Raw genomic sequence first — 17,971 nt, 5'->3', positions numbered from 1 at the left:
TTTTATTCTGTAATGCTCTGGGATTCATAGAAAATATACTTAGATCCGGCAGCAGACAAAACTAGTTTGGCGATGCCCCTGGCAGACTCTCCCCTGCGCTGCTAAAGATGATTAACAGGTCTCTCCCTTAATGACAGACCTATTAAACACTCACAGCAGTACTATGAGAAAAGCGGCTTGGATGGACCCGCACGGTATCATCTCCAGTCATGGTCCCTGACCCCATCTTTAAGGTATATTTTCTCTTAAACATTAGAGCGTTACAGAGTAAAATACATCTGGCGGCATTTGTGCTGCCAGGATTTCATTCATGCTGTCCACTGTTTGGGCAGCATGAATCAAAAGACAGGTTCCCTTTAAATAATTCAAACCACTAGAACACACTGTGTTCAGGCTTATAAGAATGTAGAAGGATTTCAGCTCTGAATCCTGTAGAATTGTCAATGCAGTTCTATGGTGTGATACATGGTGTGTAATTGTAAAATTGCTGAACTTTTTGCTGATTAATTAAATCTCCAGAATGTTTTCTCTGTTATAACATATTATTGACCGTTCACATAGCGAAATCTATTGTATGGAGAAGCTCTGTATACAGTCATACACAGAATTGGGATTTCAGAGCCAGACCATATATCGGATAATGACCAGCTATATGAATATCTTCAAATGGTAAGAGGCAAATGTGTTGCTTTGGGGGTTAAATGGGATAAAAAAGGGAATTATTATATTGCTACTGAAAACATGCGCATACCCCTGAAACAGTGTCTCTGCCTCTCTGCTTCTACATGCCTGCCTCTGTTTGGAGCATATGGATTGTTTGCACCGAAGTCCGTTTGCCTTGTTCACTATGGTGATTATGATGAACTAGATGGTGGCCCGATTCTAACGCATCGGGTATTCTAGAATATGCATGTCCATGTAGTATATTGCCCAGCCACGTAGTATATTGCCCAGTCACGTAGTATATTGCCCAGCCACGTAGTATATTGCCCAGTCACGTAGTATATTGCCCAGCCACATAGTATATTGCCCAGCCACGTAGTATATTGCACAGCGACGGAGTATACAGCACAGAGCCACGTAGTATACAGCACAGAGCCACGTAGTATACAGACTTAAAATAAAAAATAAACATATACTCACCCTCCGTTGAAGTCCTGGCCCTGTGTGCGGTGGACACGGCAGCTTCCGGTCCCAGGGTTGGTATGGGCGCAGGACCTGTGATGACGTCGCGGTCACATGACCGTGAAGTCATGGCAGGTCCTTCTCGCAGGACCTGTGATGACGTCGCGGTCACATAACCGTGACGTCTTGGCAGGTCCTTGTCGCATACCATCCTTGCCACCGGAATCTGCCGCTTGCATGGAGTGGTCACCGGAGCATCGCGAGGAACGGGAAAGACGCCGGAAGGTGAGTATATGATGATTTTTTATTTTTTTTATTATTTTTAACATTAGATCTTTTTACTATTGAGGCTGCATAGTAGCAGCATTAATGGAGTGCGTTACACCGCATCATAACGCGGTCCATTAGCGCTGCCATTAACCCTGTGTGAACGCTGACTGGAGGGGAGTATAGAGCGGGCACTGACTGCGGGGAGGAAGGAGCGGCCATGTTGCCGCCGGACTGCACCCATCGCTGATTGGTCGTGGCAATGGTCGTGGGTGTTTTGCCTGTTGTGAATTCTGTTGTCGAACTCCCTCCTGTGGTCGTGAATGGTACTTCGGCGAGTTCTGTCTATGGGCTCCCTCTGGTGGCTATGAGTGAAGCTGCTGCTTCTGAGGTTCCTTACACAGGTGACGTGGTTTATCCTTTGGTTGGCTTCTCTATTTAACTCCACTCAGATCGTTACTCCATGCCAGCTGTCAATGTTTAAGCATTGGTTCAGTTCGCTCCTGGATCTGCCTGGTGACCTGTCTTCTCCTGCAGAAGCTAAGTTCCTTATTGTTATTTTTGCTCATTGTTTCTTTGTCCAGCTGGTTATCCTGATTTTGTCTTGCTAGCTGGAAGCTCTGGGATGCAGAGTGGCCTTCCCTACCCGCACCGTGAGTCGGTGCGGAGGTCTTTTTTGCACACTCTGCGTGGTCTTTTGTAGGTTTTTGTGCTGACCGCAAAGATTCCTTTCCTATCCTCTGTCTATTTAGTAAGTCTGGCCTCTCTTTGCTGAAACCTATTTCATTTCTGCGTTTGTGACTTTCATCTTTTCTCACAGTCATTATATGTGGGGGGCTGCCTATTCCTTTGGGGAATTTCTCTGAGGCAAGGTAGGCTTTATTTTCCATCTCTAGGGCTAGCTAGCTCTGAGGCTGTGACGGGGCGCCTAGGGAGCGTCAGGAGCGCTCCACGGCTATTTTTAGTGTGTGTGATAGGATTAGGGCTTACGGTCAGCAGAGCTCCCACATCCCAGAGCTCGTCCTGTATGAGTTTAACTATCAGGTCGGGTGCTCCTAACCACCAGGTCATAATAGTACAGCTGGCCCAAAGTATTAATGCATCTAAATAGAGGGATAAGAGGACTTCTGAGACCATTTTTTTTCCTTTGCACTGTGTTTTGTCTTTCTTTTCCCCTAGACCTTTGGGTGGTTCAGGACACAGGTGTAGAGATGGACATTCAGGGACTATCTTCTTGTGTGGATCATCTCACTGCAAGGGTACAAAACATTCAAGATTTTGTGGTTCAGAATCCTATGTTAGAGCCTAGAATTCCTATTCCTGATTTATTTTCTGGGGATAGATCTAGATTCTTGAATTTTAAAAATAATTGTAAACTGTTTCTAGCTTTGAAACCCCGCTCCTCTGGTGACTCCGTTCAACAAGTAAAAATCATTATTTCTTTGTTGCGTGGTGACCCTCAAGACTGGGCATTTTCCCTTGCGCCAGGAGATCCTGCATTGCGAGATGTAGATGCGTTTTTTCTGGCGATTGGATTGCTTTATGATGAACCAAATTCAGTGGATCAGGCAGAGAAAATCTTGCTGGCTTTGTGTCAGGGGCAAGATGAAGCGGAGGTGTACTGTCAGAAGTTTAGAAAGTGGTCTGTGCTTACTCAGTGGAATGAATGTGCCCTGGCGGCAATTTTCAGAAAGGGTCTTTCTGAAGCCCTTAAGGATGTCATGGTGGGATTTCCCACGCCTGCTGGTCTGAATGAGTCTATGTCCTTGGCCATTCAGATCGATCGGCGCATGCGTGAGCGCAAAGCTGTGCACCATCTGGCGGTATTCTCTGAGCATAGGCCTGAGCCTATGCAATGTGATAGGACTTTGACTAGAGCTGAACGGCAAGAACACAGACGTTGGAATGGGCTGTGTTTTTACTGTGGTGAATCCACTCATGCTATCTCCGATTGTCCTAAGCGCACTAAGCGGTTCGCTAGGTCTGCCACCATTGTTACGGTACAGTCTAAATTTCTTTTGTCCGTTACTCACAGCGCCAGGCGCTGTGGTTTTTTCTTGGAGCCCTTGCAGTATCCTATTCGATTGAGAGGAATTGATGCTACGCCTTTGGCCAAGAATAAGCCTCAGTACTGGACTCAATTGACCATGTGCATGGCTCCTGCACATCAGGAGGATATTCGCTTTTTGGTGTTGCATAATCTGCATGATGTGGTCGTTTTGGGGTTGCCATGGCTACAGGTCCATAATCCAGTGTTGGATTGGAAATCTAAGTCTGTGTCCAGCTGGGGTTGTCAGGGGGTACATGGTGATGTTCCATTGCTGTCAATTTCGCCTTCCACTCCTTCTGAAGTCCCTGAGTTTTTATCAGATTACCGGGATGTATTTGAAGAGCCCAAATCTGGTGCCCTACCTCCTCATAGGGATTGCGACTGTGCTATTAATTTGATTAATGGTAGTAAGTTTCCTAAGGGCCGTCTGTTTAATTTATCTGTGCCAGAGCACGCCGCTATGCGGAGTTATATAAAGGAATCCTTGGAGAAGGGTCATATTCGTCCGTCGTCGTCACCATTGGGAGCAGGGTTCTTTTTTGTGGCCAAGAAGGATGGTTCTTTGAGACCTTGTATTGATTACCGCCTTCTTAATAAGATCACAGTCAAATTTCAGTATCCTTTGCCGCTGCTGTCTGATTTATTTGCTCGGATTAAGGGGGCTAGTTGGTTCACCAAGATAGATCTTCGAGGAGCGTATAATCTTGTGCGAATTAAACAGGGTGATGAATGGAAAACAGCATTTAATATGCCCGAGGGCCATTTTGAGTACCTAGTTATGCCATTCGGGCTTTCTAATGCTCCATCTGTGTTTCAGTCCTTTATGCATGACATCTTCCGAGAGTACCTGGATAGATTTATGATTGTATATTTGGATGACATTTTGGTCTTTTCGGATGATTGGGAGTCTCATGTGAAGCAGGTCAGAATGGTGTTCCAGGTCCTTCGTGCGAATTCCTTGTTTGTGAAGGGGTCAAAGTGTCTCTTTGGAGTTCAGAAGGTTTCATTTTTGGGTTTCATTTTTTCCCCTTCTACTATCGAGATGGACCCTGTTAAAGTTCAGGCCATTTACGATTGGACTCAGCCGACATCTGTGAAGAGCTTGCAGAAGTTCCTGGGCTTTGCTAATTTTTATCGTCGCTTCATCGCTAACTTTTCCAGTATTGCTAAACCGTTGACTGATTTGACCAAGAAAGGTGCTGATGTGGTCAATTGGTCCTCTGCGGCTGTAGCGGCTTTTCAGGAGTTGAAGCGTCGTTTTGCTTCTGCCCCTGTGTTGTGCCAGCCAGATGTTTCGCTCCCTTTTCAGGTGGAGGTTGATGCTTCTGAAATTGGAGCAGGGGCTGTTTTGTCGCAAAGAAGTTCTGATGGCTCGATGATGAAACCCTGTGCCTTCTTTTCTAGAAAATTCTCGCCTGCTGAGCGCAATTATGATGTGGGCAATCGGGAGTTGTTGGCCATGAAGTGGGCATTCGAGGAGTGGCGACATTGGCTTGAAGGAGCTAAACATCTCGTGGTGGTCTTGACGGATCACAAGAATTTGATTTATCTCGAGTCTGCCAAACGGTTGAATCCTAGACAGGCTCGATGGTCGCTCTTTTTCTCCCGTTTTGATTTTGTGGTTTCATACCTTCCGGGATCTAAGAATGTGAAGGCTGATGCCCTGTCAAGGAGTTTTGTGCCTGACTCTCCGGGTGTTCCGGAGCCGGCGGGTATTCTTAAAGAAGGGGTAATTTTGTCTGCCATTTCCCCTGATTTGCGGCGTGTGCTGCAAAAGTTTCAGGCTGATAGACCTGACCGTTGTCCTACGGAGAAACTGTTTGTCCCTGATAGATGGACTGGTAGAGTTATCTCGGAGATTCATTGTTCAGTATTGGCTGGTCATCCTGGAATCTTTGGTACCAGAGATTTGGTGGCTAGATCTTTTTGGTGGCCTTCTTTGTCACGGGATGTGCGTTCTTTTGTGCAGTCCTGTGGGATTTGTGCTCGGGCTAAGCCCTGCTGTTCTCGTGCCAGTGGGTTGCTTTTGCCCTTGCCGATTCCGAAGAGGCCCTGGACGCATATTTCCATGGATTTTATTTCTGATCTCCCTGTTTCTCAAAAGATGTCGGTCATTTGGGTGGTTTGTGATCGCTTCTCTAAGATGGTCCATTTGGTACCCTTACCTAAACTGCCTTCCTCCTCTGATTTGGTGCCATTGTTTTTCCAGCATGTGGTTCGTTTGCATGGCATTCCGGAGAACATCGTCTCGGACAGAGGTTCCCAGTTTGTTTCGAGGTTTTGACGGTCCTTTTGCGCTAAGATGGGCATTGATTTGTCTTTTTCTTCGGCTTTCCATCCTCAGACTAATGGCCAAACCGAACAAACTAATCAGACTTTGGAGACATATCTGAGATGCTTTGTTTCTGCTGATCAGGATGATTGGGAGTCCTTCTTGCCTTTGGCTGAGTTCGCCCTTAATAATCGGGCCAGCTCGGCTACTTTAGTTTCTCCTTTTTTCTGCAACTCTGGGTTCCATCCTCGTTTCTCTTCAGGGCAGGTTGAGCCTTCGGACTGTCCTGGTGTGGATGTGGTGGTGGACAGGTTGCAGCAGATTTGGACTCATGTGGGGGACAATTTGACAGGCGTACTAGGCTAGCCAAATTAGTTCTCATGCTTTGCACTGAAGAGGGCCAACAGCCCGAAACACCGTGTCTGCGAATTGAGATACTGATTTGGCTTTTATCCTAAGTCGTATTGCATGACTTGTTAAAGGGCTGATTGTGACTTGTAGGATCGCTACTTCCAACAGGTGGCGCTATAGAGTTTAAGTCCTCTTTTTCTCAGAAGAGGCAATTTGCATATTTAATTTCCCAGAGGAGCATTGCACGGCGAATAAGCTTCCTTACCTTGACAAGCCAGCTGGTATGTCACTCTCCATAAGGAGAAACGTTACCCCTTAGACCCTAGTCCAGAGCCTCTCACCTAGCCAAATTAGTTCTCATGCTTCGCACTGACGAGGGCCAACAGCCCGAAACACCGTGTCTGCGAATTGAGATACTGATTTGGCTTTTATCCTAAGTCATATTGCATGACTCGTTAAAGGGTTGATTGTGACTTGTAGGATCGCTACTTCCAACAGGTGACGCTATAGAGTTTAAGTCCTCTTTTTCTCAGAAGAGGCAATTTGCATATTTAATTTCCCATAGGAGCATTGCATGGCAAATAAGCCTCCTTACCTTGACAAGCCAGAGATGGTATGTCACTCTCCATAAGGAGAAACGTTACCCTTTAGACCCCATTTCAGAGAAAAGCAGAGTTTAATTGGGGACTGAGCCGCATGACAGACTAGTCGGACAGGCGGGTCTCCAGCAGCTTCTGCCTGCTTGCTGCCCTGTAGTGACAGGTTTGTCCCGATAAAAGCTTGCACAGAAACCTGTTGTGAATTCTGTGGCAGAGCTCCCTCCTGTGGTCACAAGTGGTACTTCGGCTGGTTCTCTCTGTGAGCTTCCGTTGGTGGAGGAAAGTGGTACTGCAGCTTCTGAGTTTCCTTCCTCAGGTGATATGGTGAAGTCATTAGGTGCTGCTCTATTTAACTCCACCTAGTGCTTTGATCCTGGCTTCCAGTCAATGTTCTAGTATTGGACCTGTTTCCTCCTGGATCGTTCCTGTGGCCTGCTGCTCTGCATAGCTAAGTTCCTCTTTGCTATTTGTTTGCTGTTTTTTTTCTGTCCAGCTTGTCAATTTGTTTTTTACTGCTTGCTGGAAGCTCTGGGATGCAGAGGGTGTACCTCCGTGCCGTTAGTTCGGTACGGAGGGTCTTTTTGCCCCCTTTGCGTGGTTTTTGTAGGGTTTTGTGTTGACCGCAAAGTTACCTTTCCTATCCTCGCTCTGTTCAGAAAGTTGGGCCTCACTTTGCTAAATCTATTTCATCTTGACGTTTGTCTTTTCATCTTAACTCACAGTCATTATATGTGGGGGCTGCCTTTTCCTTTGGGGTATTTCTCTGAGGCAAGGTAGGCTTATTTTCTATCTTCAGGCTAGCTAGTTTCTCAGGCCGTGCCGAGTTGCATAGGGAGCGTTAGGCGCAATCCACGGCTGCCTTTAGTGTGGTTTGAGAGGATTAGGGATTGCGGTCAACAGAGTTCCCACGTCTCAGAGCTCGTTCTTGTTTTTTGGGTTATTTCCAGGTCACTGTATGTGCGCTGACCTCTATGTCCATTGTGGTACTGAATTACCTTTCATAACAGTACTGGAAGCCAAAAGTACTAATGATTCCCAATAGAGGGAAAAAAGAAGTTCTGAGACCATTTTTTTTTCTTTGCACTGTGTTTTGACTTTTTTTTCCCCTAGACATTTGGGTGGTTCAGGACACAGGTGTAGCAATGGACATTAAAGGTCTGTCTTCATGTGTGGATCAGCTCACGGCAAGAGTACAAAGTATTCAAGACTTTGTGGTTCAGAATTCTATGTTAGAACCGAGAATTCCTATTCCTGATTTGTTTTTTTGGAGATAGAACTAAATTTCTGAGTTTCAAAAATAATTGTAAACTATTTCTGGCTTTGAAACCTCGCTCCTCTGGTGACCCAGTTCAACAAGTTAGGATCGTTATTTCTTTTTTGCGTGGCGACCCTCAGGACTGGGCATTTTCTCTTGCGTCAGGAGATCCTGCATTAAGTAATATCGATGCATTTTTCCTGGCGCTCGGATTGCTGTACGATGAGCCTAATTCTGTGGATCAGGCAGAGAAGAATTTGCTGGCTCTGTGTCAGGGTCAGGATGAAATAGAGGTATATTGTCAGAAATTTAGAAAGTGGTCCGTACTCACTCAGTGGAATGAAGGTGCGCTCGCAGCTATTTTCAGAAAAGGTCTCTCTGAAGCCCTTAAGGATGTCATGGTGGGATTTCCTATGCCTGCTGGTCTGAATGAGTCTATGTCTTTGGCCATTCAGATCGGTCGACGCTTGCGCGAGCGTAAATCTGTGCACCATTTGGCGGTATTACCTGAGCTTAAACCTGAGCCTATGCAGTGCGATAGGACTTTGACCAGAGTTGAACGGCAAGAACACAGACGTCTGAATGGGCTGTGTTTCTACTGTGGTGATTCCACTCATGCTATCTCTGATTGTCCTAAGCGCACTAAGCGGTTCGCTAGGTCTGCCACCATTGGTACGGCACAGTCAAAATTTCTTCTGTCTGTTACCTTGATCTGCTCTTTGTCATCGTATTCTGTCATGGCATTTGTGGACTCAGGCGCTGCTCTGAATTTAATGGACTTGGAGTATGCTAGGCGTTGTGGGTTTTTCTTGGAGCCCTTGCAGTGTCCTATTCCATTGAGAGGAATTGATGCTACGCCTTTGGCCAAGAATAAGCCTCAGTACTGGACCCAGCTGACCATGTGCATGGCTCCTGCACATCAGGAGGTTATTCGCTTTCTGGTGTTGCATAATCTGCATGATGTGGTCGTGTTGGGGTTGCCATGGCTACAAGTCCATAATCCAGTATTAGATTGGAAATCCATGTCTGTGTCCAGCTGGGGTTGTCAGGGGGTACATGGTGATGTCCCATTTCTGACTATTTCGTCATCCACCCCTTCTGAGGTTCCTGAGTTCTTGTCTGATTACCGGGATTTATTTGATGAGCCCAAGTCCGATACCCTACCTCCGCATAGGGATTGTGATTGTGCTATCGATTTGATTCCTGGTAGTAAATTCCCAAAAGGTCGACTGTTTAATTTATCTGTGCCTGAGCACGCCGCTATGCGGAGTTATGTGAAGGAGTCTTTGGAGAAGGGGCATATTCGCCCGTCATCGTCGCCATTAGGAGCAGGGTTCTTTTTTGTAGCCAAGAAGGATGGTTCACTAAGACCTTGTATAGATTACCGCCTTCTAAATAAGATCACGGTTAAATTTCAGTACCCCTTGCCATTGTTATCTGATTTGTTTGCTCGGATTAAGGGGGCTAGTTGGTTCACCAAGATAGATCTTCGTGGTGCTTATAATCTTGTGCGTATTAAGCGAGGCGATGAGTGTAAAACTGCATTTAATACGCCCGAGGGCCATTTTGAGTATCTAGTAATGCCATTCGGACTTGCCAATGCTCCATCAGTGTTTCAGTCCTTTATGCATGACATCTTCCGAGAGTACCTGGATAAATTCCTGATTGTGTACTTAGATGACATTTTGATCTTCTCGGATGATTGGGAGTCTCATGTGAAGCAGGTCAGAACGGTGTTTCAGGTCCTGCGTGCTAATTCTTTGTTTGTGAAGGGATCAAAGTGTCTCTTTGGTGTTCAGAAGGTTTCATTTTTGGGGTTCATCTTTTCCCCTTCTACTATCGAGATGGACCCTGTTAAGGTCCAAGCCATCCATAATTGGACTCAGCCGACATCTCTGAAAAGTCTGCAAAAGTTCCTGGGCTTTGCTAATTTTTATCGTCGCTTCATCTGCAATTTTTCTAGTATTGCTAAACCATTGACCGATTTGACCAAGAAAGGTGCTGATTTGGTCAATTGGTCTTCTGCTGCGGTGGAAGCTTTTCAAGAGTTGAAGCGTCGTTTTTCTTCTGCCCCTGTGTTGTGTCAACCAGATGTTTCGCTTACGTTCCAGGTCGAGGTTGATGCTTCTGAGATTGGAGCAGGGGCTGTTCTGTCGCAGAGAAGTTCTGATTGCTCTGTGATGAAACCATGCGCCTTCTTTTCCAGGAAGTTTTCACCTGCTGAGCAAAATTATGATGTGGGCAATCGAGAGTTGCTGGCCATGAAGTGGGCATTCGAGGAGTGGCGTCATTGGCTTGAAGGAGCTAAGCATCGCGTGGTGGTCTTGACTGATCATAAGAACTTGACTTATCTCGAGTCCGCCAAGCGGTTGAATCCTAGACAAGCTCGTTGGTCGTTGTTTTTTGCCCATTTTGACTTTGTGATTTCATACCTTCCGGGCTCTAAAAATGTGAAGGCGGATGCTCTGTCTAGGAGTTTTGTGCCCGACTCTCCGGGTGTATCTGAGCCGGCGGGTATCCTCAAAGAGGGAGTAATTGTGTCTGCCATCTCCCCTGATTTGCGGCAGGTGCTGCAAAAATTTCAGGCTAATAAACCTGATCGTTGCCCAGCGGAGAAACTGTTTGTCCCTGATAGGTGGACGAATAAAGTTATCTCTGAGGTTCATTGTTCGGTGTTGGCTGGTCATCCTGGAATCTTTGGTACCAGAGAGTTAGTGGCTAGATCCTTTTGGTGGCCATCTCTGTCGCGGGATGTGCGTACTTTTGTGCAGTCCTGTGGGATTTGTGCTCGGGCTAAGCCCTGCTGTTCTCGTGCCAGTGGGTTGCTTTTGCCCTTGCCGGTCCCGAAGAGGCCTTGGACACATATCTCTATGGATTTTATTTCAGATCTTCCCGTCTCTCAAAAGATGTCAGTAATTTGGGTGGTCTGTGATCGCTTCTCTAAGATGGTCCATTTGATACCCTTGTGTAAATTGCCTTCCTCCTCTGATTTGGTGCCATTGTTTTTCCAGCATGTGGTTCGTTTGCATGGCATTCCGGAGAATATCGTTTCTGACAGAGGTTCCCAGTTTGTTTCGAGGTTTTGGCGAGCCTTTTGTGGTAGGATGGGCATTGACTTGTCTTTTTCCTCGGCTTTCCATCCTCAGACTAATGGCCAGACCGAACGAACCAATCAGACCTTGGAAACATATCTGAGATGCTTTGTTTCTGCTGATCAGGATGACTGGGTGTCCTTTTTGCCTTTGGCTGAGTTCGCCCTTAATAATCGGGCCAGCTCGGCTACCTTGGTTTCACCGTTTTTCTGCAACTCTGGGTTCCATCCTCGTTTCTCTTCAGGGCAGGTTGAGTCTTCGGACTGTCCTGGTGTGGATACTGTGGTGGAAAGGTTGCAGCAGATTTGGACTCATGTAGTGGACAATTTGACTTTGTCCCAGGAGAAGGCTCAACGTTTCGCTAATCGCAGACGCTGTGTGGGTCCCCGACTTCGGGTTGGGGACTTGGTTTGGTTATCTTCTCGTCATATTCCTATGAAGGTTTCCTCTCCTAAGTTTAAACCTCGTTTTATTGGTCCGTATAGGATTTCTGAGGTTCTTAATCCTGTGTCTTTTCGTCTGACCCTTCCAGATTCTTTTTCCATACATAACGTATTCCATAGGTCATTGTTGCGGAGATACGTGGCACCTATGGTTCCATCTGTTGATCCTCCTGCCCCGGTTTTGGTGGAGGGGGAGTTGGAGTATATTGTGGAGAAGATTTTGGATTCTCGTGTTTCAAGGCGGAAACTCCAGTATCTGGTTAAGTGGAAGGGTTATGCTCAGGAAGATAATTCCTGGGTCTTTGCCTCTGATGTCCATGCTCCCGATCTTGTTCGTGCCTTTCATATGGCTCATCCTGGTCGTCCTGGGAGCTCTGGTGAGGGTTCGGTGACCCCTCCTCAAGGGGGGGGGTACTGTTGTGAAATCTGTGGCAGAGCTCCCTCCTGTGGTCACAAGTGGTACTTCGGCTGGTTCTCTCTGTGAGCTTCCGTTGGTGGAGGAAAGTGGTACTGCGGCTTCTGAGTTTCCTTCCTCAGGTGATGTGGTGAAGTCATTAGGTGCTGCTCTATTTAACTCCACCTAGTGCTTTGATCCTGGCTTCCAGTCAATGTTCTAGTATTGGACCTGTTTCCTCCTGGATCGTTCCTGTGGCCTGCTGCTCTGCATAGCTAAGTTCCTCTTTGCTATTTGTTTGCTGTTTTTTTTCTGTCCAGCTTGTCAATTTGTTTTTTACTGCTTGCTGGAAGCTCTGGGACGCAGAGGGTGTACCTCCGTGCCGTTAGTTCGGTACGGAGGGTCTTTTTGCCCCCTTTGCGTGGTTTTTGTAGGGTTTTGTGTTGACCGCAAAGTTACCTTTCCTATCCTCGCTCTGTTCAGAAAGTTGGGCCTCACTTTGCTAAATCTATTTCATCTCTACGTTTGTCTTTTCATCTTAACTCACAGTCATTATATGTGGGGGCTGCCTTTTCCTTTGGGGTATTTCTCTGAGGCAAGGTAGGCTTATTTTCTATCTTCAGGCTAGCTAGTTTCTCAGGCCATGCCGAGTTGCATAGGGAGCGTTAGGCGCAATCCACGGCTGCCTTTAGTGTGGTTTGAGAGGATTAGGGATTGCGGTCAACAGAGTTCCCACGTCTCAGAGCTCGTTCTTGTTTTTTGGGTTATTTCCAGGTCACTGTATGTGCGCTGACCTCTATGTCCATTGTGGTACTGAATTACCTTTCATAACAGAAACCTGTCACTCCAGGGCAGTGTGCAGGGAGAGGCAGCCAGGGACACCCCTGTCTGACTAGTCTCCTGTGTGACTCGAAATCCCTTTAATATATTTTGTATTTTAATATAAAAACTTGATTCAAATAGTAGGTAATTTTCTAATGACAACAGTTTCTCCTATATCTCTTCCAGGCCTTCAACATGGATGCTGCAGAGCACAATGCCATCCTTGAAAGTGTAAAAAGTCTTGAGGTAAATCTAAAGATTATTTTTCCGATGCCATGTACATGTGAGATTATTCTATTGAGCTTTGAGAATCTGTGGAGAACTTTTCTTACAACTTGAGCAACCAAGAAAGGTGCATCAACCCAGACATAGACACAAGGTTGAGTCCTCACAGAGAACAGGCCTTCTTCATATGAGGTAAGATGGGCAGCATCTGAAAATAACCTGACAATTTGTCTTCTGTTGTAGCCCCCAATTTTCTGTGTGAAAGTTACAGTGAAACAAGCTAAAGGAATTCTTGGGAAGGATGTCAGTGGTAAGAGAACATATGATGACATAGTCTGATTCTTCTATTTTGATGCTTCCATACAATTAGTCTCAGTCAGTCTGACAAGCTTCAATTAAACATCTTGTTTTTTTGGCTATATCTAGGTTTCAGTGATCCCTACTGCATGCTGGGAATTGAAAATCGAGCCGACACTCATTCCAGAGACAGTAGCCCCAATTCTGACAAGAAGCAGAAGCAGAAGGCAGTGGTCAGGAATATGTTACCTGAAGATCAGACGCACAAGACACAAGTCAAGGTTCAGACCTTAAATCCAGTATGGGACGAAACCTTCATTATGTGTGTACCTTTTTTGATTATAAGAAGTGAAACCTCTGGCCTGATAATTGCATTTATATTGTCTTACTGCTTTTCTGTTTTTCCAATTTCCGTTTTATATTTTTCTAAATACTTGAGCCCTTTATCATTAGTAAAGAGAGTCTGTCAACCCCAAAACTCAAGTTAAACCCCTTATACATTCATACAGGGGACTTCGGGCCTGTAAAAGTCATACCTATAGTATAGATTTCCCTAATATTGCTTTATATATAAAAATTTATACACGAGGGGTCCTCAGTGCACTTCTCCACCCTGTCAATTACAATCCACCACACGTTCCTCATGTTGATTGACAGTGCTTGCTATGATTGACAGCCCTGCACACATTGATACTGCAGAAGCCGAGTGTACACACAGTGTCAGCGTATGCACGCTCTGATCTCTCTCTCCTGTCTCCGGTAGCTGCTCGCTGCACACATTATCACACTGTAGGGGGCGGCTGCTGCACACAAGAGAGAGGGATCAGTGAGGGCATTCTCTGACATTCCAAGTTCACACCGAGTATCCCTCATTTACTTTACTAATAAAATGTTTATTTTTTTTAGTTAGTTTATTTAGAGCTAAGTCTCCTATATGAATGAATAGGTGGTTAGGGATGACAGACTCCCTTCATCATGTATGATCTAAATATAGGAGAGGTGCCATACCAAGTAATGTCAACAGTGGATTGTTGTACTTAACACATATAATTGAATATTTTAGAGCTAAATTTACATGTAGAATGTTTATGTGATATTGCCCCACATACGCTCTAGGCCCTGTTGTCTAGTGATCTCCAATCATTTTCCTCTTACAGAACATCCATATAACATTTAGAGGTTCCTCAACCAGACTGCCTGAACTGGTCCATCAGAGAGTTGTTGAAGCAATTGGAAGGACCTTCCTCTTACCTGTCCCAGCACATCTCTGCATTCATCAGCTGATTGGCATCCGCAGTGGCGCACTCCCTTCTACTCCTGTTCTGTTAGTGCTAGGTATTGAGCTTGGACTGACATCTTTCATGACTCATGCAGAGGTGTCAGTGAAACTCCTTGGGCCACAGAGGAAGGAGGAAGTGTGATGGTGTGGAAGAAGATAAGCTGATCTCGTGATTGGAGAATGAAAAGCGCTAGCTATCAGTAGCGCACATTAAATGCCCATCCTCGCTGCTTTCAGCTGATGAACACTTTAGCTATGCTATTATCAATGTGTCTAACAGTCGCCTGAGATGACTAGTCACAGAGTCTGGCCGCACAGAATTCTCCCAGCCAGACCCTGCTGGCTGTACTGATAGGTCTCTTCTTTTACACCCATAGGCCTCAATTAATCAACAGTTTTTTGTCAGAATTTTGGCATAAATACTGTTTGACAGTCCTACAGTAGGATACGTCTGACACCACTTCCTCATGCACCCACTATGATGCCCCACAGTTCCTACACCACGAATCCACAGTCCAGTCTTCCCGAACAGTATTTTGCCATCACAGTCCCGTTACCCCACACAAACAGTTTCACGTGTGGGTCTATTCACACATGAAAAAATTGCTGCAATATTTTTCCACGTCATTACTGCAGCTAAATCTGTGTATTACAGGTTGATTTGCTTCCAATTTTGATTCAGATTTACCATCGAACGGTTGAAATCCAAAATGAATTTAACATATATAATTACTGTAGTTATCGTTTGAAAAAAAAAGACAAATTGCCCATCAAGGTCAACGGAGATATTGTCATGCTGTGGATTTTCTGCTCGTAAATTTTTCTGCAATGTGTAGATGAAATTTGCTGAAATCAATACTGCATAGCTGGTACAGTAAAACTCTGCAAATCAGCATAGGAGAATCCACGGCAAATACACAACATATTACATACCTTTTAGATCTTTTAATTACGGTAATCTTTAAAGGTATGAAAGGCAGAGGTCAAATTCAGACATTTTATATGGACATAACACTATTTATGGTCTTTATTTCAGGGAAGTCAATGACATACAACATGCACGCTTTCAGATGGATATGTGGTGAGTACTGATTCATGTTCTCAGGCAAAGCTACCACAAAGAATTTAGGGTCACTCCTTGCGGATGAAACAACACATTTACCGTACTTTTAAATTACAAAAGGTTTTAAATCTATTCAGACTGGAATTGTTAGCAGCAGAAAATACTGAAATACTGTATGGGTGTCAGGTTTGATTTGCTACTATATGGGGATCTTAGGTCAGCTTATGGAAGAAGTGTAGTGTGGCAGGTCAAGACATTGTGGGCCATGAAATTGGTTGTAAAATGTCTGAAACCGCCATAAAGCTGATGTATGGATTGGGAATATGTGATTTGTTCTTACGAGCTAAGGATCCCCCCCACTTCCCAGCAATCACACACTCATGACCGAACCGGGGAATAGGTGGTCAGTGCTGATTCTGGGAAAACCCTTTTAAGGTGCACACAGGTAAAACTGGGATCACAATGCATTGGGAATAGTCAGACGATGTTTAGGATATTGTATAGTTTTGGGCTCTAGAAAAAATGGTATGTATTAAAATATTTGCAGACTTTTGTCGTAAGTGAAATAGAAAGAGTTTGGTTTGCAGCTCTATGTGCTCGTTTCCACCACGGATGGGTGTTGTGAATTCTGCTCTTGGGTTCCCTCCAGTGGTTGTAGGTGGGAATGCAGTTGTCTCTGAGTCGCAGTCCTGGCCAGGTGTATCTGCTGATTGCAGTTCTGACTGGGATATTTAGGTGTGCAGGACTCATTAGTCCTTGCCAGTTGTCAATGTTTCTTGTGAAGTGTTGGATCACTTTCTGGCTTCTCCTGCTTAGCTGCCAATTCAGCAAAGATAAGCGTCTGTTTCTTTTTCTGTGGCACACATGCAGTGTGCTTATATTCTGTGCTATTCATTTGTTTTTCTCTTGTCCATCTTAGACTGTGTCAGTGTTTTCTAAGTCTTGTTGGATTCTCTGGAGTTGCAGATATACGCTCCACATCTTTAGTTAGATGGTGGAGTTTTTGCATTTTCTGCTGTGGATATTTTTGGAAGGATTTTTAATACAGACCGCTTAGTATCCTGTCCTATCCTTTCCTATTTAGCTAGAGTGTGCCTCATTTGCTAAATCCTGTTTCCTGCCTGCGTGTGTCTTTTCCTCTACTACTCACAGTCAATATTTGTGGGGGGCTGCCTATCCTTTGGGGTTCTGCTCTGAGGCAAGGAAGAAATTCCTATTTCCATCTTTAGGGGTATTTAGTCCTCCGGCTGTGTCGAGGTGTCTAGGTTTTGTTAGGCACACCCCACGGCTACTTCTAGTTGCGGTGTTAAGATCAGGGTTTGCGGTCAGTATAGTTACCACCTACTCCAGTGAAAGTTTTCATGCTGCTCCAAGGTCACCTGATCATAACAGTACAACTGGCCAATAATGAGTTAAATGCATCTCAGAAGAAGGGAAGAAAGGTCTTGAGCCATTTTTTTTTCTTCAGTCTACTTTGTCTTCCCCTCCCTCTTTATCTCTGGGTGGCTGAAGAGCCTTGTGCTAGCATGAATGTTCAGGAATTAGCTTCTCGTGTAGACCAGCTTGCTGCTAGGGTACAGGGTATTTCTGATTATATTGTTCAGACTCCTGTTTTAGAACCGAAGATTCTTACTCCTGATTTGTTTTTTGGTGACAGGTCCAAATTTTTGAGTTTTAAAAACAACTGTAAACTGTTTTTTGCTTTGAGACCTCGATCCTCCGGTGATTTCATTCAGCAGGTTAAAATTGTCATCTCCCTGCTGCGTGGCGACCCGCAGGATTGGGCATTTTCCCTGGAATCTGGGAATCCGGCTTTGCTTGATGTAGACTCCTTTTTTCAGGCTTTGGGATTGTTATATGATGAACCTAATTCTGTGGATCAAGCTGAGAAGACCTTGTTGGCCCTGTCTCAGGGTCAAGAGGCGGCAGAATTGTATTGTCAGAAATTCAGAAAATGGTCGGTGTTGACTAAATGGAATAATGATGCTTTGGCGACAATTTTCAGAAAGGGTCTTTCTGAATCCGTTAAAGATGTTATGGTGGGGTTTCCCACGTCTTCCGGTCTGAGTGATTCTATGTCTCTGGCCATTCAGATTGACCGGCGCTTGCGGGAGCGCAGAACTGTGCGCGCTGTGGCGTTATCCTCAGAGCAAATTCCTGAGCCTATGCAGTGTGATAGGATTCTGTCTAGAACGGTACGACAAGGTTTCAGACGTCAGAATAGGTTGTGTTATTATTGTGGCGACGCTTCTCATGTCATTTCTGTCTGCCCTAAGCGGACAAAGAGGATCGCCAGTTCAGTTACCATCAGTACTGTACAACCTAAATTTCTGTTATCTGTGTCCTTGATCTGCTCATTGTCATCATTTTCTGTCATGGCGTTTGTGGATTCAGGCGCCGCCTTGAACTTAATGAACTTTGAGTTTGCCAAGCGTTG

At 45.2% G+C, this 17,971-nt stretch overlaps 1 protein-coding gene across 2 annotated transcripts in view; it reads left to right on the top strand.

The window, feature by feature from the left end:
• UNC13D (unc-13 homolog D) overlaps positions 1-17,971 on the top strand; it is a 157,066-nt gene that overhangs the window by 88,123 nt on the left and 50,972 nt on the right. For both annotated transcript variants that reach the window (XM_069752049.1, XM_069752048.1), the window contains exons 4-8: positions 562-669; positions 12,857-12,916; positions 13,139-13,205; positions 13,322-13,514; positions 15,508-15,552. In XM_069752049.1, the coding sequence (XP_069608150.1) occupies positions 562-669; positions 12,857-12,916; positions 13,139-13,205; positions 13,322-13,514; positions 15,508-15,552 (473 nt within the window). The remainder of the gene's footprint in view (positions 1-561; positions 670-12,856; positions 12,917-13,138; positions 13,206-13,321; positions 13,515-15,507; positions 15,553-17,971) is intronic.

The sequence above is a fragment of the Ranitomeya imitator genome, chromosome 2 (assembly GCF_032444005.1).
Source record: "Ranitomeya imitator isolate aRanImi1 chromosome 2, aRanImi1.pri, whole genome shotgun sequence".
In the NCBI taxonomy this organism is placed as follows: Eukaryota; Metazoa; Chordata; class Amphibia; order Anura; family Dendrobatidae; genus Ranitomeya; species Ranitomeya imitator.
The sequence above is the reverse complement of the archived record's forward strand: the minus strand, read 5'-3'. Positions and strand labels throughout refer to the sequence as shown.